Source organism: Aquila chrysaetos, chromosome 24 (genome assembly GCF_900496995.4).
Source record: "Aquila chrysaetos chrysaetos chromosome 24, bAquChr1.4, whole genome shotgun sequence".
Lineage (NCBI taxonomy): Eukaryota > Metazoa > Chordata > Aves > Accipitriformes > Accipitridae > Aquila > Aquila chrysaetos.
Genome location: NC_044027.1, coordinates 2,299,873 through 2,313,043, shown reverse-complemented (window position 1 = coordinate 2,313,043; position 13,171 = coordinate 2,299,873). Strand labels below are relative to the sequence as shown.

General features: G+C 46.7%; 1 protein-coding gene across 1 annotated transcript; it reads right to left on the bottom strand.

Moving 5' to 3' along the window:
- Nucleotides 1-1,916: 1,916 nt before the first annotated feature.
- LOC115335237 (polymeric immunoglobulin receptor-like) lies at nt 1,917-12,823 on the bottom strand. Its single transcript, XM_030000627.2, has 10 exons — nt 12,246-12,823; nt 8,848-8,955; nt 7,853-8,194; nt 7,263-7,592; nt 6,836-7,165; nt 5,971-6,176; nt 4,510-4,622; nt 3,683-3,821; nt 3,214-3,259; nt 1,917-2,176 (listed from the first exon to the last, which is right to left on the bottom strand). Exons 2-7 carry the CDS (start codon nt 8,882-8,884, stop codon nt 4,611-4,613), a joined length of 1,257 nt encoding a protein of 418 aa, XP_029856487.2. The 5' UTR covers nt 8,885-8,955; nt 12,246-12,823; the 3' UTR covers nt 1,917-2,176; nt 3,214-3,259; nt 3,683-3,821; nt 4,510-4,610.
- Nucleotides 12,824-13,171: the final 348 nt, after the last annotated feature.

Sequence of the window (13,171 nt, the reverse complement as noted above, 5' to 3'; positions counted from 1 at the left end):
GACAGGACCCAGGTAGCTAGGGCAGCTGTGATCCCTTGGTTTGAAGATGGGTGCCTACACCTGGCACAAAGGCACTGGGGAGCCTTATGGGGTCTGAGTCTGGCTGAGTACGCGAGGGTCCAGCCAGCCCCCTCCTCTTTGTTGGCATTGCAACATCACCTTTGAGTTGTGACCGCGTTTCCCTCGTCCCAGCCACGAGAACCCCTTGCTGCGAGGACTGACCTGGCTTCTGGTATTATGATACCCCCAACCAACAGGGGAATAGCTTTGTAGGGCAAAGCTGGACAAAGCCAGGTGGTTGGGTTTTTTTAAGCTGTTGCAAACTTTTTGAAACCTGGTGTCCCTAAGAAGCCCCTGGTTGGCCATCCTGGTTGAGCAGGTCTGTCTCCCTTCTCTGCTCTCTCCAGCCCCTCTGCCTCCCCTCAGCTTCGTGGGAAAACCAGGAGTCTGGGTGGACAAGGGTTAGTCTTGTCTGTGCAGACCAAGAACACTAAGATCTTTAAAATGAAAAAGAATTAACAGTAGCTTTGGTGCCATCTTCAGCTTCATCTCTTTGCTCTCCTGCTGTAGGCATGTCAGGGGCCCAAATACAAATTCCCTCTGAAGTGTGGGGTTGTCAGAAATGGAACTGTATGAGAAAGTAAAGCTGATGAAGATGAAAATATTTTCATTATGTGGGATGAATCGTTAAGTTTTTTTACCTTGTACTAATGTTGCAAGAGCAGTAATTTCTTCTAACTAGGGGGGTCACATGAAGCTTTTCTCATTTGCTCTCAGTGAAAGCTGATGAGCTTAAACAGGATGGCAGGTCCAGGCGTTCCTGCTGCGCCTGAGACCTGGAGTCGGGACGTTTAGCAAATTTGTCGGATCTTAAAGCCAGCCTTTGAAGTACCTGTCCTCTAGCTAAGAGCGTTGAGCTGCTTTCTTTCCATGAACGTGCAGCTTTTGTGGTGAGGAAGGCTGTTGCTGTGCTTGCACAGGGTGATCTGCTGGGGACCTTGAACAGAGAGAGCACCCACAGTCTCTCCTAGATGGAACAAATGCTGATCCCCTTGCAAGCCATGCCCTTCCCACCAGTGCTGTTTCTCCGGCTGCTCTTGGCATTACTTTTTATTCTTGGACATAGTTGCACTTGCTTGGCCACAATAGGCACAGGTGTGTTTGCTTTCATATACCTCCCACTCTCCCGGTCTCCTCTCCCTTGGGTGCCAGCATGTCAGCTTCCCTGTTCGCCTTGTCTCAATCCTGCAGTTTGCACAAAAATGTGTTTTAAAGAGCCTGGGCTTGCGGAGGGTGCAGAGGAGGAAGATGGTATGGCCGCGGGCAGAGGAAGTCCTGGCAGAAACCAGCCATGGGGACGTGCAACCGCTTGTGTGTCTTGGGGAAGAAAAGTTAGTCCAGGGTGGATAAATGGTTTCTTTAACCAAGCCACTGTCATCACCCTTAAGGTTTCTGGTAAAACTGATCCGCTGTCTCATGCAAATATATTTACTTGCCTTAACAGAGGAGGAAGCGTCCTCCTGCCAAGTCACAGGTTCCAAAGCAGTTTGGCATCTCCAGAAAACAAACAACCCTGTGCTTGCTTTTTTTCGGGCCAAAGCACAGTTTACAGCATGGCATGCAATCTGAGCATACAAACCAAAGCTAGTTTGGGTCTGGGCTGTGTTTGGGCTGAAACGATTTGATTTTGAAGCTGTGGATAGTTCTGTGGAAGAGGTGGAGGAAAAATAGCACTTGAGAATTGGGGTGTCTTTGATAAAATCCTCTCTTTTTTTGCCTAGCACTAAGCAAACCTGCAGCCATGAGGGTCCTTCCTTCCCACACCCCCTCCCCAGCTTTACCTTTCCCTCGGGGTGCTCTGCCTCTGCAAGAGATAGTCAGGGTTGCACACAAATAGCTTGATTACAGATGCATTATTTTATTCTCTCTTCTACAGATCACATAGCAAGTGGCATTTGGGCAGCCGGCGGGGATCTGGCTCTCAACTCGGGACGTTCAGCTTCTGAGCAGGGCAGCGAGCAACAAGCGGTGCTGAGCGCTTTGCAGTTTATAGCCGTGCCTCAGCTTTCCGTAGGGAAACTTCCAAGCTCATGTACACAGGGGCTTTGATGGAAGGGGGTTCTGCCTCAAGTCTTCATCAGTCACCTTGAAAGGTATGTTTTTCCCCATAGGGTTGCTGTAAAAAGACCAAACAAACAAACAAAAAAATCCAGAAGAAAAGCTCTGATCTGGAATTGCGTCTCTACGATATTTTTACAAGTGATTTCGTGGGTGTTTCTGTTTTTATGCCAAACTTGATATTTTAGATGGTCTGAGATTTCAGGGAGTCCTGAGAATGGAAATCTAGAAAAACCCGGGTTGGAGGGGACCTCTGGAGTCAGCCTCCTGCTCAGCTTAAGAGGAGAGTTATCCTGGGCTTTACCCCAAACCAGATATCTAGAAACAAAAGGCATAATTAACAGCTTCTGGTTTATGTTCTCATTATTAGAAGTTTTTCACAGAATGTTAATTGTTTATTTTAAAGGTTTTAGGAGGGGGCGTACTTTTTCCTTTCCATTCTTTATATTTAGGACTGCAAGAACCCTTCATACAGCTGCTTTTTTTGTAAAGTAAAATCTCTCAAACAACAGCAATAAAACTTGTATAGTTTTAGCAAGTTGTATCACTCTCCACAAAATATTCTAGATTTGAACCTTTAGGGCCTTGGTTTTAAAGCCACTCTGAAGGCTTCTTTTGACATCTACAATATATTCCCTATATAGCTTTTAAAATATGATATCTGTAGATCTGCTTCTGGTCGAGCCAGTGGATGTTTCAAATAGGAAAAGAAATGCGAGCGTACATGCAGTACTGTGCACAGAGGTGGCAGATCATTCCAGAGGGTGCAAATCTTCATGATTGCTTATTTCCCTCTGCTACTTTCTGACTTTAAAATATTATCACCTGCTTATATGATCAGAGAGTTTGGATCTAAGTGCATTGTAATGTGAATATGAAATGCCATCACCAAATTTTTGCACCACTATTCCACTGTTTGATTTATTATTTTTTTAATGGAGAAGAGTACTTTTCACTGATATGAATTTCCACAAATTGGATATACTTTAAAATATTTGCTCAGATGTTTTCTGCAAGAGCTCCTCTCTAAAGAGTATTAGTACTCCAAGACAGGCCCACTGTTCTTGTATTTTGCCAGAAGACATAGGCTCTTACACATGAGTTGGTCATCCTGAATCTTCCAAGGATATCATAGATTATCCTGCACAAGTAGGATAAAAAAGAATAAGATTGCAACACAGTGAACAAGAATTGCTTCTGTGTAATATTGCAAGAGGTCATAAGCAATCAGACTTTATTGAAACAAGCAGGAAAAGCGATAACATGTTTACAATGCGTAAGCAAAAATTATAATCAATCCTATAATAAATATATAAACGTCATATAGGATCTAATCCAAGTCTTTTGAAATCTCAACATCTTTTGGTAAGGAATAAAGGCCATAGTTTGGCATCAGAACATAAATCCTGGACTGTGGGATCGTAATTCCTGGACTGCAAACCTGGTGTCTATCCTGTTGAGGTATTTTACGTACTAAGCTGCAAATCCTCCGCTTAAAATTTGGTTTTATTCTCTTTTACCAAGGGAGACGACATTTGCAGTGCCAGTTCCAGAAAACACCCACCTACATTGGCTGGAGTCTGTCCCGCATTCATGCACTTTTTCTGGACTCGGGGTTTGCTCCATCGTTTGCTCTTTTACAGGGTTCAGACCAGCCCGAATTGGCGTTGCTGCCAGGTTTCCTATGGCGCTTCTTTCTTCTCCTTAAAAGCAAAAACATATGCATGCAACAGAGGGAACACGTCCTCTAATGTCTGTTTAAATATACCAGCATGTCATAAGAGACACTGGATTAGGCCCATTGTTTCCCAGTTTCATGCTTGTGAATAATGTATTTCCACTCACTGCTGTCGTCTCTGAAGGTTTTTGTCCCTGGATTTATTTCTAGGGACACACTATGTTATAGAATAAGATATATATGCATGTATTTTTGAAAATCGGTCATTAGCAAGCATTTCTTGGGCAAGTCTTTGCCAGCTTTGTGCTGAGCGGGCTGGATTCAGCCCCAAGAAGCCGCCCAGCACGTAGCTGCTCGTGCCGTGCAGGTCCCTGCCCTTTATACTTCAGGATTTCCGAGCACTCACGGAGCTATAAATCCTCTATACACAAAAACTCAACCTTGCTTTCAGCAGGGCTTCAGAATTTCCGTTTCCTTCATTTGCTTTTTGTTTAAGCCTATTTAAAAAAAAAAAAAAAAAAAAAGGCAACTTCTCTGCGACATTGCTTGCTTGCAAGTACAGTTGCACTTTCAGGCTGCACTGGCTGCAGAATGGATGTGTGTCTCCAGAGATGGAAATCTTCAGTGGGTCAGACTCCAGCTCTTGGAAATCACGAGCAAAGCCATTGCAAAACAACAACCGCAACCCGAGAGGTGTTGCCTGGCCAACTTACCCGTCTCCTTTTGAAGCTTTATTTTGGTCAGGGCGAGAATAGTGATAGTGATGAAAATCAGTAAAATGAGAGCTGGTAACACAACTGGGAGCAGGTGTGATTCACCTGATGAGCTGGAAAGATGAACCATCAGAATTAAATTGGATTTTGACTCGGCTACGGGGTGGCTGAATTACCTTAATGCAGACTGTTGTTTTTACACCAAAGATTATAAAGGAGTTATAAACTCTGACTAGATCAATGGAGAACAGTCAATACAGTCAAGTAGAGGTGAAATCGTCTGATCTGGAGCTTGGCTTATGAGGAAGTAATTTCTACAGCTACCTTTGTTCTACCTTGTGGGGTTTATGCTCCCAGCAGAATGAGCCCCTCCAAAAGGAAAATGAGCTATTTTCATCATACAAATTCACAAGCAAGGTTCATACTGTTTCTCTGTGAGTTGTTGTAGACTCTCATGCTGTTGGAGGGTATCTACGTGCCATCTCCTTGCAAAAATGATACAAACGCTATCAGAGCTCCACAGGCAGGCAGAGCTTTGCCAGGAATGGTGCAAAATCTGACCCTTTATACAAAAGCATGATTTGTAACTGGTAACGTGCTCTCCCCTCCTCTTTCTGGCTGGATAGCAGGGAGATACAGCTTGAGGGAGGCTGGGGATGGAGAAGACTGTGCTTCTCGTGCTGGGGGTCACGGGAAGGTGTGAGCTCTGAGGTACATGGAGGGACAGCTCAGGATATCGAATTGGATTTGTGGACTTTGTGGTTTATCGCCAGTTATGACTGATACCGCAACATCTGATGCATCTGCACCAACTATGCAAATCACTTCACCCGGTGCTGGATGGTGGCCATAGCTGGGGTGAAAGGTGTAAGAGCTGCTCACAGCCATCCTGTGCAACAGGAAGCACAGAAGGTAAATTCCCTGGGGAAACCACTTGCACTGGGGTGAGCCATGGGGCTTGCTGTGGAGAAGTACCATGGAATAATTACTGGCCAAAATAACTCATAGCCTTTTGATTAACCTTGTCCAAAGATAGCTCCTTATGCAACACAGAGCACCTAAACACTACCTGGGTTACTGGCTGCCTATAGGGGCTTGGATAATGCGTGCAGTGAAGTATGTAGCAGCTACTGATTCACCAGCGTTATTGCTCAAGCCTAATGTTTCCTAATGTCCTGTCTCCATACCGAACAAAGGAAAACAGACAGGAGCACATCTATTGACCCTGGCATCTGATCTACAGGAGCGGCCAGCACCAGAAGATTTAGAGACAAGTTCAAAGATACATGCCACAGGTGGAGATGAGATAACCTTGCCTTCTGCTTCTCTAATTTCTAATGTCTCCTATCGGTGTTTTCAACTTGCAACCTGTGCACAACCTGTATAGGGCCCGGGGAAATGGGGCAGACAGGTCGTAAACCACCAAGTTGGTGCCAGCGAGAAATGTGGCCGTGAACTTACCTCTCGTGATAGATTTTGCCTGGGGAGGTTACAGAGGTGCTGGGGGGGGGTAGTGGGCAGCAGGGTGCTGGTGCTCTCGGTCACAGTGCCCATTGCATATGCCAGGCTCGTGGTGCTCCTCTGTGTGGGCGTGCTGTAGATGGACAGACTTGATAAAGTGGGTTTCACAAAACTGGATGTTTCCGGGTGTTGTGAAGAGCAGGCTTCTGTGGAGAAAATTATTTGGAGGCTTGAATATCCATCTTTTTGCAGAGGCAATGTGTTAGATTTACCAAAGATTTGTGCATTTCACCTGGCATCTCAGCACGAAAAATATGCTGCATGATATGACCAAACACAAGCATTTCCATTTTCCTTTGAGTCTTATAGAAAGCAGCTTGGGTGTACTAATGAAAACGTGTTAACACCTGGCAAACATTCATACTTTAACCCCGCTATTTCTGTCTTTGCCAGCTGAACAGTTACATGGATCTGTGTGTTTACATGCCACAGTTTCTAAAGCTGCATGATAACCTTCAGCTTATCTTCAAAGCAAAGCACATGTCTCTGTGCTGCACTTGGTAGGATCAGGTTATCATATGCTACGGGTTTGCATCATAAATAATCAATAATATAATTCAAACTAACTAAATTTCCTCTGAAAGCTCAGCTTACATCCCTGCCTCTGAAAACCTTTACCATCACCTCAGTTACTTGCCAATAACTGGAAGGCAAAATGTATAGCTGATGTTTCTCATAATGTTGTTATATTTATGCATAGTACAGAGGAGAGTCTATTCTCCTCATGTCCATGAAGGGGTAGAGGAAAGGCTGATTTAGAAAAAGAAAAGGGATTTATTGTGTTCCAAGCCACCCCACCACCTACCCTTCTGGATGCGCAGCTTCACGGAGGACGTGTGCTCTGTGTGCCCGTTTTTAGCCCCGCACCAGTACCATCCTGCATCCTCCTCTCTCAGGTGGCTCATCACCACGGTGTAAGTCCCATTTTCCTGGTTGCTGCTGGCTATTTGTATTCGCCCTTTGTAGGACTCGTGCACAAACCCATCCACATCCACAAGCAGTGAGCAGCTAGCTTCCTTCCACCTGCACAAGTACTTCTTCTCGTAGTTCCCTTTGGGATCATAGTGGCACTTCACGGACAGCGAGCCTCCGACTGTGCCGCTGAGAAATTTTGGTCTCTTGGGAAGGGTGGAGGCTGCAGGGTGGAGAGGACACTGTTAGCATTTCACGCTCCTCATCCGGGGCTGCGAGGAACCCGCGCAGCACGTGCAGCCCCCAGTGCCCCGTCCTACCTGTGGTCACCTGCAGAGCCACCATCCGCTGGCTGTCCTGACCGCTGAGCCTTCCCGTCCCGCACCTGTACAGCCCCGAGTCTTCCTTTTTTAAGTCATTTATCAAGATTTTGAAAGCTCCAGAGCTCTCCTGAGCGGTGATAAAGATTCGTCCTTGGTAACTCTTTCCCACGTAGCCATCGGTGTCAGCTATGAGAGTGCAGCCGGTTCTCCCCAGTTTGCACCAGAACCTCTTCTTGCTGCCTTGGGTGTCCCCAGGAGGGCACAGGACCGTGACAGAGCCGTGGAGCTCTCCCTGGACGAGCTCGGTCGACCCCAACGCACCGGCATCTGCAGGGAGAGAGCACGGCGTCGGGCATGCAGCCCCCAGGCAGGCAGGAGGGAGTTTCCTTTTACTTTTGTGAACAGCTGACTTGGCCAAATCTGGGTACCTTTATACCCCATCTGTAAATATCTGGTTAATAGCACAGGGTAGAAAAAGTCTATATGCCTGCTGTGCGCTGACGCCCCAGCATTTGTCCCCAAACCGCTCCCTGCGAGCTGGGCTGCTGGCGGAGCGGACCCTCCCCTCTCCCCTGCCAGTACCCTACCTGCCAAAATCGTCAGGTTCAGGCTGACGTACAGGTCTCTGTTGGTGGTGCCGATGCCGCATCGGTAGGTCCCTGTGTCGTTCTTCTTCAGCTCTGTCATTGTCACCGTGAAGGTGCCTTTCTGGGGGATGTCCTCGAGAGACACTCGCCCCACGTGGCCTTTTGAGATGTAGCCGGTTGTAGAAATGATGGTGTAGCAAACTCCGTTTCCTGCTATTCTGCACCAGTATTTTCGGTCGTATTTGTTGGCTGGTATGATGGAGTAGAAGCACTGATGGGTGACCGATCCTCCAACCTCACCTGTCAAAAACCTGGATCCATACAAGGTACTTGAAACTGGCTCTTTTGGGGAAAGAAAGAAACAGAAGTTGCTGGTTACTCAGAGATAACCAGATCCTCACCTGGCAAAAACCAGCATAGCTCCTTCCAGTCGGGTCGTGATTATGAGTGGCACCAGTGGGACATCTGGCTCAGAAAGTTCAGAGTTTATTTTGGATGTGGTGTGTTACCTTCCTTGAATGCCACATTATCCACTTGAGGATAACTGGTGGCACAGAGCCACTTCCCTGTGTCACGGCACAGATGGGGAAGCCCTTGATGCCCCAAACCCCCATCAGCCCCGACAGTCCTGCCTAGAGTTAAATGTCAAGGGCAGCAGTTAACAGCAAACATTTAAGAATAACCTTTGGCATTTGCAAACTCTGCCTGATCTGGCGACTTTCTTCTCCCTCAGATGCATTGCACAGGCACAAGCGGCTGTCTGCAGTGCCAAGCAATTGGAGAGCTGGGATTCTCCTTCCCAGCTCTCGCCATGCCCTTGCTAGCTCCCTGCAGACTTCTAGTGGGCAGGGAGGTTTAACCAGTTTTCATTTTGCAGGTGGAGGTGACTAGTGTCCAAGTGAGGATTTAGCCAGGGACGTGGCCATGTCCCCAGTTCCTGCTTTGCCTGTTCCCATCAGTGTAAGAGGCTGCAGAGTGGTTTCTTGGTGACTCACCTTGCAGCAAAGCTGCTAAGAGAAAGAGAACTGCCATGTCCAGCCTTCACAAACGTTCGCTCAGCAAGCTTCAAAAACCTTGCGTTGGATACGGGATTTTACTGATGTCTGTGTTATCAAACAGAAGAGAGAGGTTGTGGCTGGGATCTCCCAAGGTAAACCACCCCGATTGCTCTGATGGCCGTTCAGAGCAGAGCACCTGCGTCCCCGCTGGCTCCCAGCCCGTGCCATGGCCTAGCCCAAAGAAAAGGGAATTTTAAAAAAAAAAAAGGCGCTCATAGCGCTCTGCAGCTCTCGCACTCCTGCATTAAATCCTCTGTCGTGTGGGTGGGATGGTTACTAAAGGCATTGCTGGTAACGGCAGGCCAGCGGCAGCCGAAAGCCGGGGCTCTCTCGGGCTGGCGAGGGACCTGTTGCGGTGCTGCGGCTGAGCCGGGACACCGCGGTGACCAAGCAGCAGCCCCCGCCGGCACTGCTGCGGTCTGCTGGGCTGGGCTGCGACCCGCACAAGTGCCTGCATGTACAGAGGCATTCAGGGATTGCTTTGGCGGTTGCCAAACCCGGCGCCGGGCAGCCAGCAGCAGCCCTGAGACATGGCGCTTGGTCCTACCCGGCCAGCCATCTGCAGACCTGTGGCATCAAGCCCTGTTTTCTCTTCTTCTTTTTTTTTTTCAGCTCAAGAAACAATAGGAAATGCTGCAGATCTCGGGAATGCCAACATCCTCAAGCATCTCCTGCCACGCCCCAATTATCTTTCTTCCTTTTTTATTTTTCTTCCCAGAAATTTATCTTTGTACAGATTGTTGTTATCCATTTTCAGATCTGAACAGAAACAGTGGTTGGGTGTCTCTATTTCAGATAGGAATTACTTCCTTGTTTGAGTTTAAAAGTGACTGTTGATTACTGCAGTGTTTTATCCTAAAAAGTCTTTACTGATATTCTTTGTTTGAGATTTGCCTAGCCCTCACTGCAGTTAAAATCTCGTTAGGCGCAAATCACGTGGTTGATTTCATGCTTGTTTGTGCATCAGAATCACTTCAAAGCATTCAGGAAATATGAGCAAGGAAACGACAGAGGCTCGGTGCCATACTGAGCCTTATTCCCAGCCGCCATGGTGCCCAGCCGAGTCCTGCCAGCTACTGCTGGCGGCAGCATCCTGGGCTGGATGCCCACGGGAGCCCGCTGCTCGCCCACCCTGCACGCCGTCGTGCTGCAGAGGAGCGGGAGATGAGCTCAGCCCTTGCACCGCTCGCTTGCTGTGCCTTGCACGCCCTGTGTTGGGGACGATAGGCATCTCCCCCAGCTGTGAAGTCCCAGCTTGCAAACTCAGCTCCCGTCCAGCTCTCCCCTTCGCTGTTGCTCTGCTGATAGGAAGGGTGGGACGGAACGGCAGAAATGCTCTCTTCCCTTTTCGGCACGGGCTGAAGCGCTGCGGTGGTGCAGCTGGCACAGCATCCTCTTCAGGCAGGTTCCCCTCCAATTTTTCCCCCACGTACGAAGCAGTGGAGGCAGCTCTGCTGCGGAGATGTGTGTGTATCTGTGCACAGCTGGCTGACCACATCTGCCGGCGCAAAACAGCTTTCTGTGTCCCCAGCAGACAGCAAAGATGACGTTCGAGTCACCCCAGCTCTGTGTAGCTTGATGCTGGGCAGTGGCTTCAGCAGAGCCTCGGTAGTTTCCTCCTTGCAGCTGGACAGAGACTGGACAGGTGACTTGAAAAACAGTGATTTTTATTCAGTGGCATAATGTCCACCAATCTGGAGGACTTGAAGCAAGGAGGAGCTAACAAGAGTGCCCTGGAAGAGCTTAAAGTCCTTATTTACATCCAGAAATCAGGAAAAATGTTATCCCTATGCTCATTTAATCTTCTCTGATCCACACCACTACAGCTCAGCCAGCACACTCCCTCTTTTCCACATTTTTGGGCTAGGGGCATGGGGAGAAGTGCTGCCATGCTGAAAGTAATGAACCAGTTGCCAGTTTGCAAGCTGGAGCCCAAAATTTCACCATGTGCTGGCCCAGCTGATGTGATCCTGATGTTCAGGTTAACATCTGAATGAGGCTTTTTTCCTAAGGAGATGTATTCTGGGCTGGCATTAACATGCTAAATTCTCCCCAGCATCAATCCATTAACAAAAGAGATGTGAAGTGCCTACAAGGTCCTTGCCTCGTTAGGAGGTGGGTGCCACTCTTACACAATCACCCAGCTGCTGTCTTTTAAGATCAATTACAACTACTTCACAACCCCCTTAATTCATTCCTTTTCCTCCCTTGCAGCAACGAGCACTGTGTGTTAGCAAAGAGCCTCGGAGAGCGTGAACTGTGCCTGCCGTGACCACCACGAAGGGCTTTCAAGCTGCTAACAAGGAGATCTCACTTTTTCCAGGAGAAAAACTAGTCCAATTATCTTGGGTAACTTCAGCTGAGCCCTAGCCACATTCATCCAGCCTGCAGCAATAAAACTGCCTTTCCTGGGGCATTCACGGCATCCGCTGCCGTCGAACGATGAGCGATTTGCCGGTAAGAGATGGTGGCTGATGTGCAGGAAGCTCTGTCAGCAGGTAGCTGGCCCACATTGCAAATGATTTACGGATTAGATGGAAGCTAAAATAAAGCACGTTCAGCGAGGTCTTTCTCACTGTGTGTCCGCTCTTGCAGTGTTGTTGGGTTATTGAGCTGCTTTACCTGAGCTCTCCATGGGGTCTGTATGAAAATGCCCATAGAGAGTGAGCATGGATGTAGGAGAGTGAACTTGGTTTCCTATCTGCAGGACAGAGCTGTCAGCTAATTTTAATCTCATTTAATCTTAGGCTTTAGGCAAGGAGGTGTTTTGCATTGGGTTTTTTTTTAACCAGCAAATAGGCATTTAAAAAAAAAAGGCAGAAAGTGAAAAGAAAGAGCTAGAATTATAAATCCCAGAAACGCAGGCCTTACTAAGAAGTAAACCATGTATGGTTGCGGTTTTTTCTCCTGTTTTCATTTCAGTTTTGTATTGTGAAAATGTTTATATGATCAATTTTCAGCACCTGTCTTATTAAACTGTTCTTCTGCCATGGTCCAAAGTAAACTAGCTGCTGCTATATAACTCTGTGGGGGCTTGCATAAGACTTCACCTTGTTCACATCATTTTTGTATGTGTTCCTGGCAAAAAAAGCCAGTAATCTAATTTATAGCTTTAAAAAAAAAAAAAAAAAAAAAAAAAGGCACACTACCTTTAAAGAAAAATAAATCACCATAAATGAGTTACACTACATTTATTGCTATAGAAATAATAATTTAAAATATCTGATCTGTTACATATTGTAGATGAAATCCATCAAAGTAACTCATATAATTGCTGTACAATAGCATTGCACCCCAAACAATAGTATTTTAAGGGCAAATTGAGGATTACCTACCTTAGATTGTGATGCTTCTGTTGCTGGAAATTTTTTCCTGCTCTGCCTCCAGTTTGTGTTTAGTTTAGTAAAGTGTTCTTTGCAACTTGCAGTTCAGTTAGTCTTTGCTTGGCTCTTGATATTTAATTCTTTTTTTTTTAATATATTGATGTCCAGGATTTAGAAACAGATGCACTAAAAAGTTCCTTACGTCTAGATGTGCATTGCTGAGCAAATTGGAGATGGTAAAAATACTTACAGGAATAGCAAAGGTGCCACCAACATACTGCCTATGGAACCCAAAAATGGTCATTTTTAGCCACCTAATGATGTGGGTGACATACGTCATGGAAGGGGGGGGGGAAGCGAAGAGGCCAGGAGTAGAAATTGCAAGAGTTTGAGAGGAGTTCCCCTGCTCTATAGGCAACTTGCAAACTTCTAACACAAAGCAACTGTTTCTAAACAATAGTAGTAAATTCTAGTTACTGTGAACCGCTTCCAGGCAGAACTTCACATAAAGTAAGAACTTTGTGCATGTTTCCTCAAAATTCTGTGGTTTGAATGAACCTGAATGCTTTATGTAGCTCATGCCTGTCTTTTGATCCCATACGCTTTATGAAATACAGGACAAAAAGATGGTTTCTGCTTCAAAGTCTGTTGTAAAACAATCCCTGCAATGAGAACGAAGCAAGTGATAATGCCACGGTGGTACAAGTGCTGCTTAGCAAACAAATAAATTTTTTTAGCCTGGTCTTGCTCTTCCCTGTAATACCTGCTTTGCACTGCAGAGCATGCTCAGGTGCATCTTCCACAAGGACATCGCCTTCATAACCAGCAAAGCTCCAGTAACCCTTCACAGTTCTATAAAATGAACGTTCAGGCTCCTGCTCAAGGGTTGGCTTGTTTGTTTTCTTGTGCTGCCAGTCCCTGCTTGTGGGGCTTTGTCC

Bases quoted from the DNA above. Each gene is read 5' to 3' on its own strand.
- LOC115335237 (XM_030000627.2), bottom strand. From the start codon at position 8,884: ATGGCAGTTCTCTTTCTCTTAGCAGCTTTGCTGCAAG. The intron at 7,593-7,852 runs GTAGGGTACTGG...CTCTCCCTGCAG, and splicing joins GAACCTGACGATTTTGGCAG to ATGCCGGTGCGTTGGGGTCG. The intron at 6,177-6,835 runs GTAGGTGGTGGG...TTTTCTCCACAG, and splicing joins GAAGCTGCGCATCCAGAAGG to AAGCCTGCTCTTCACAACAC.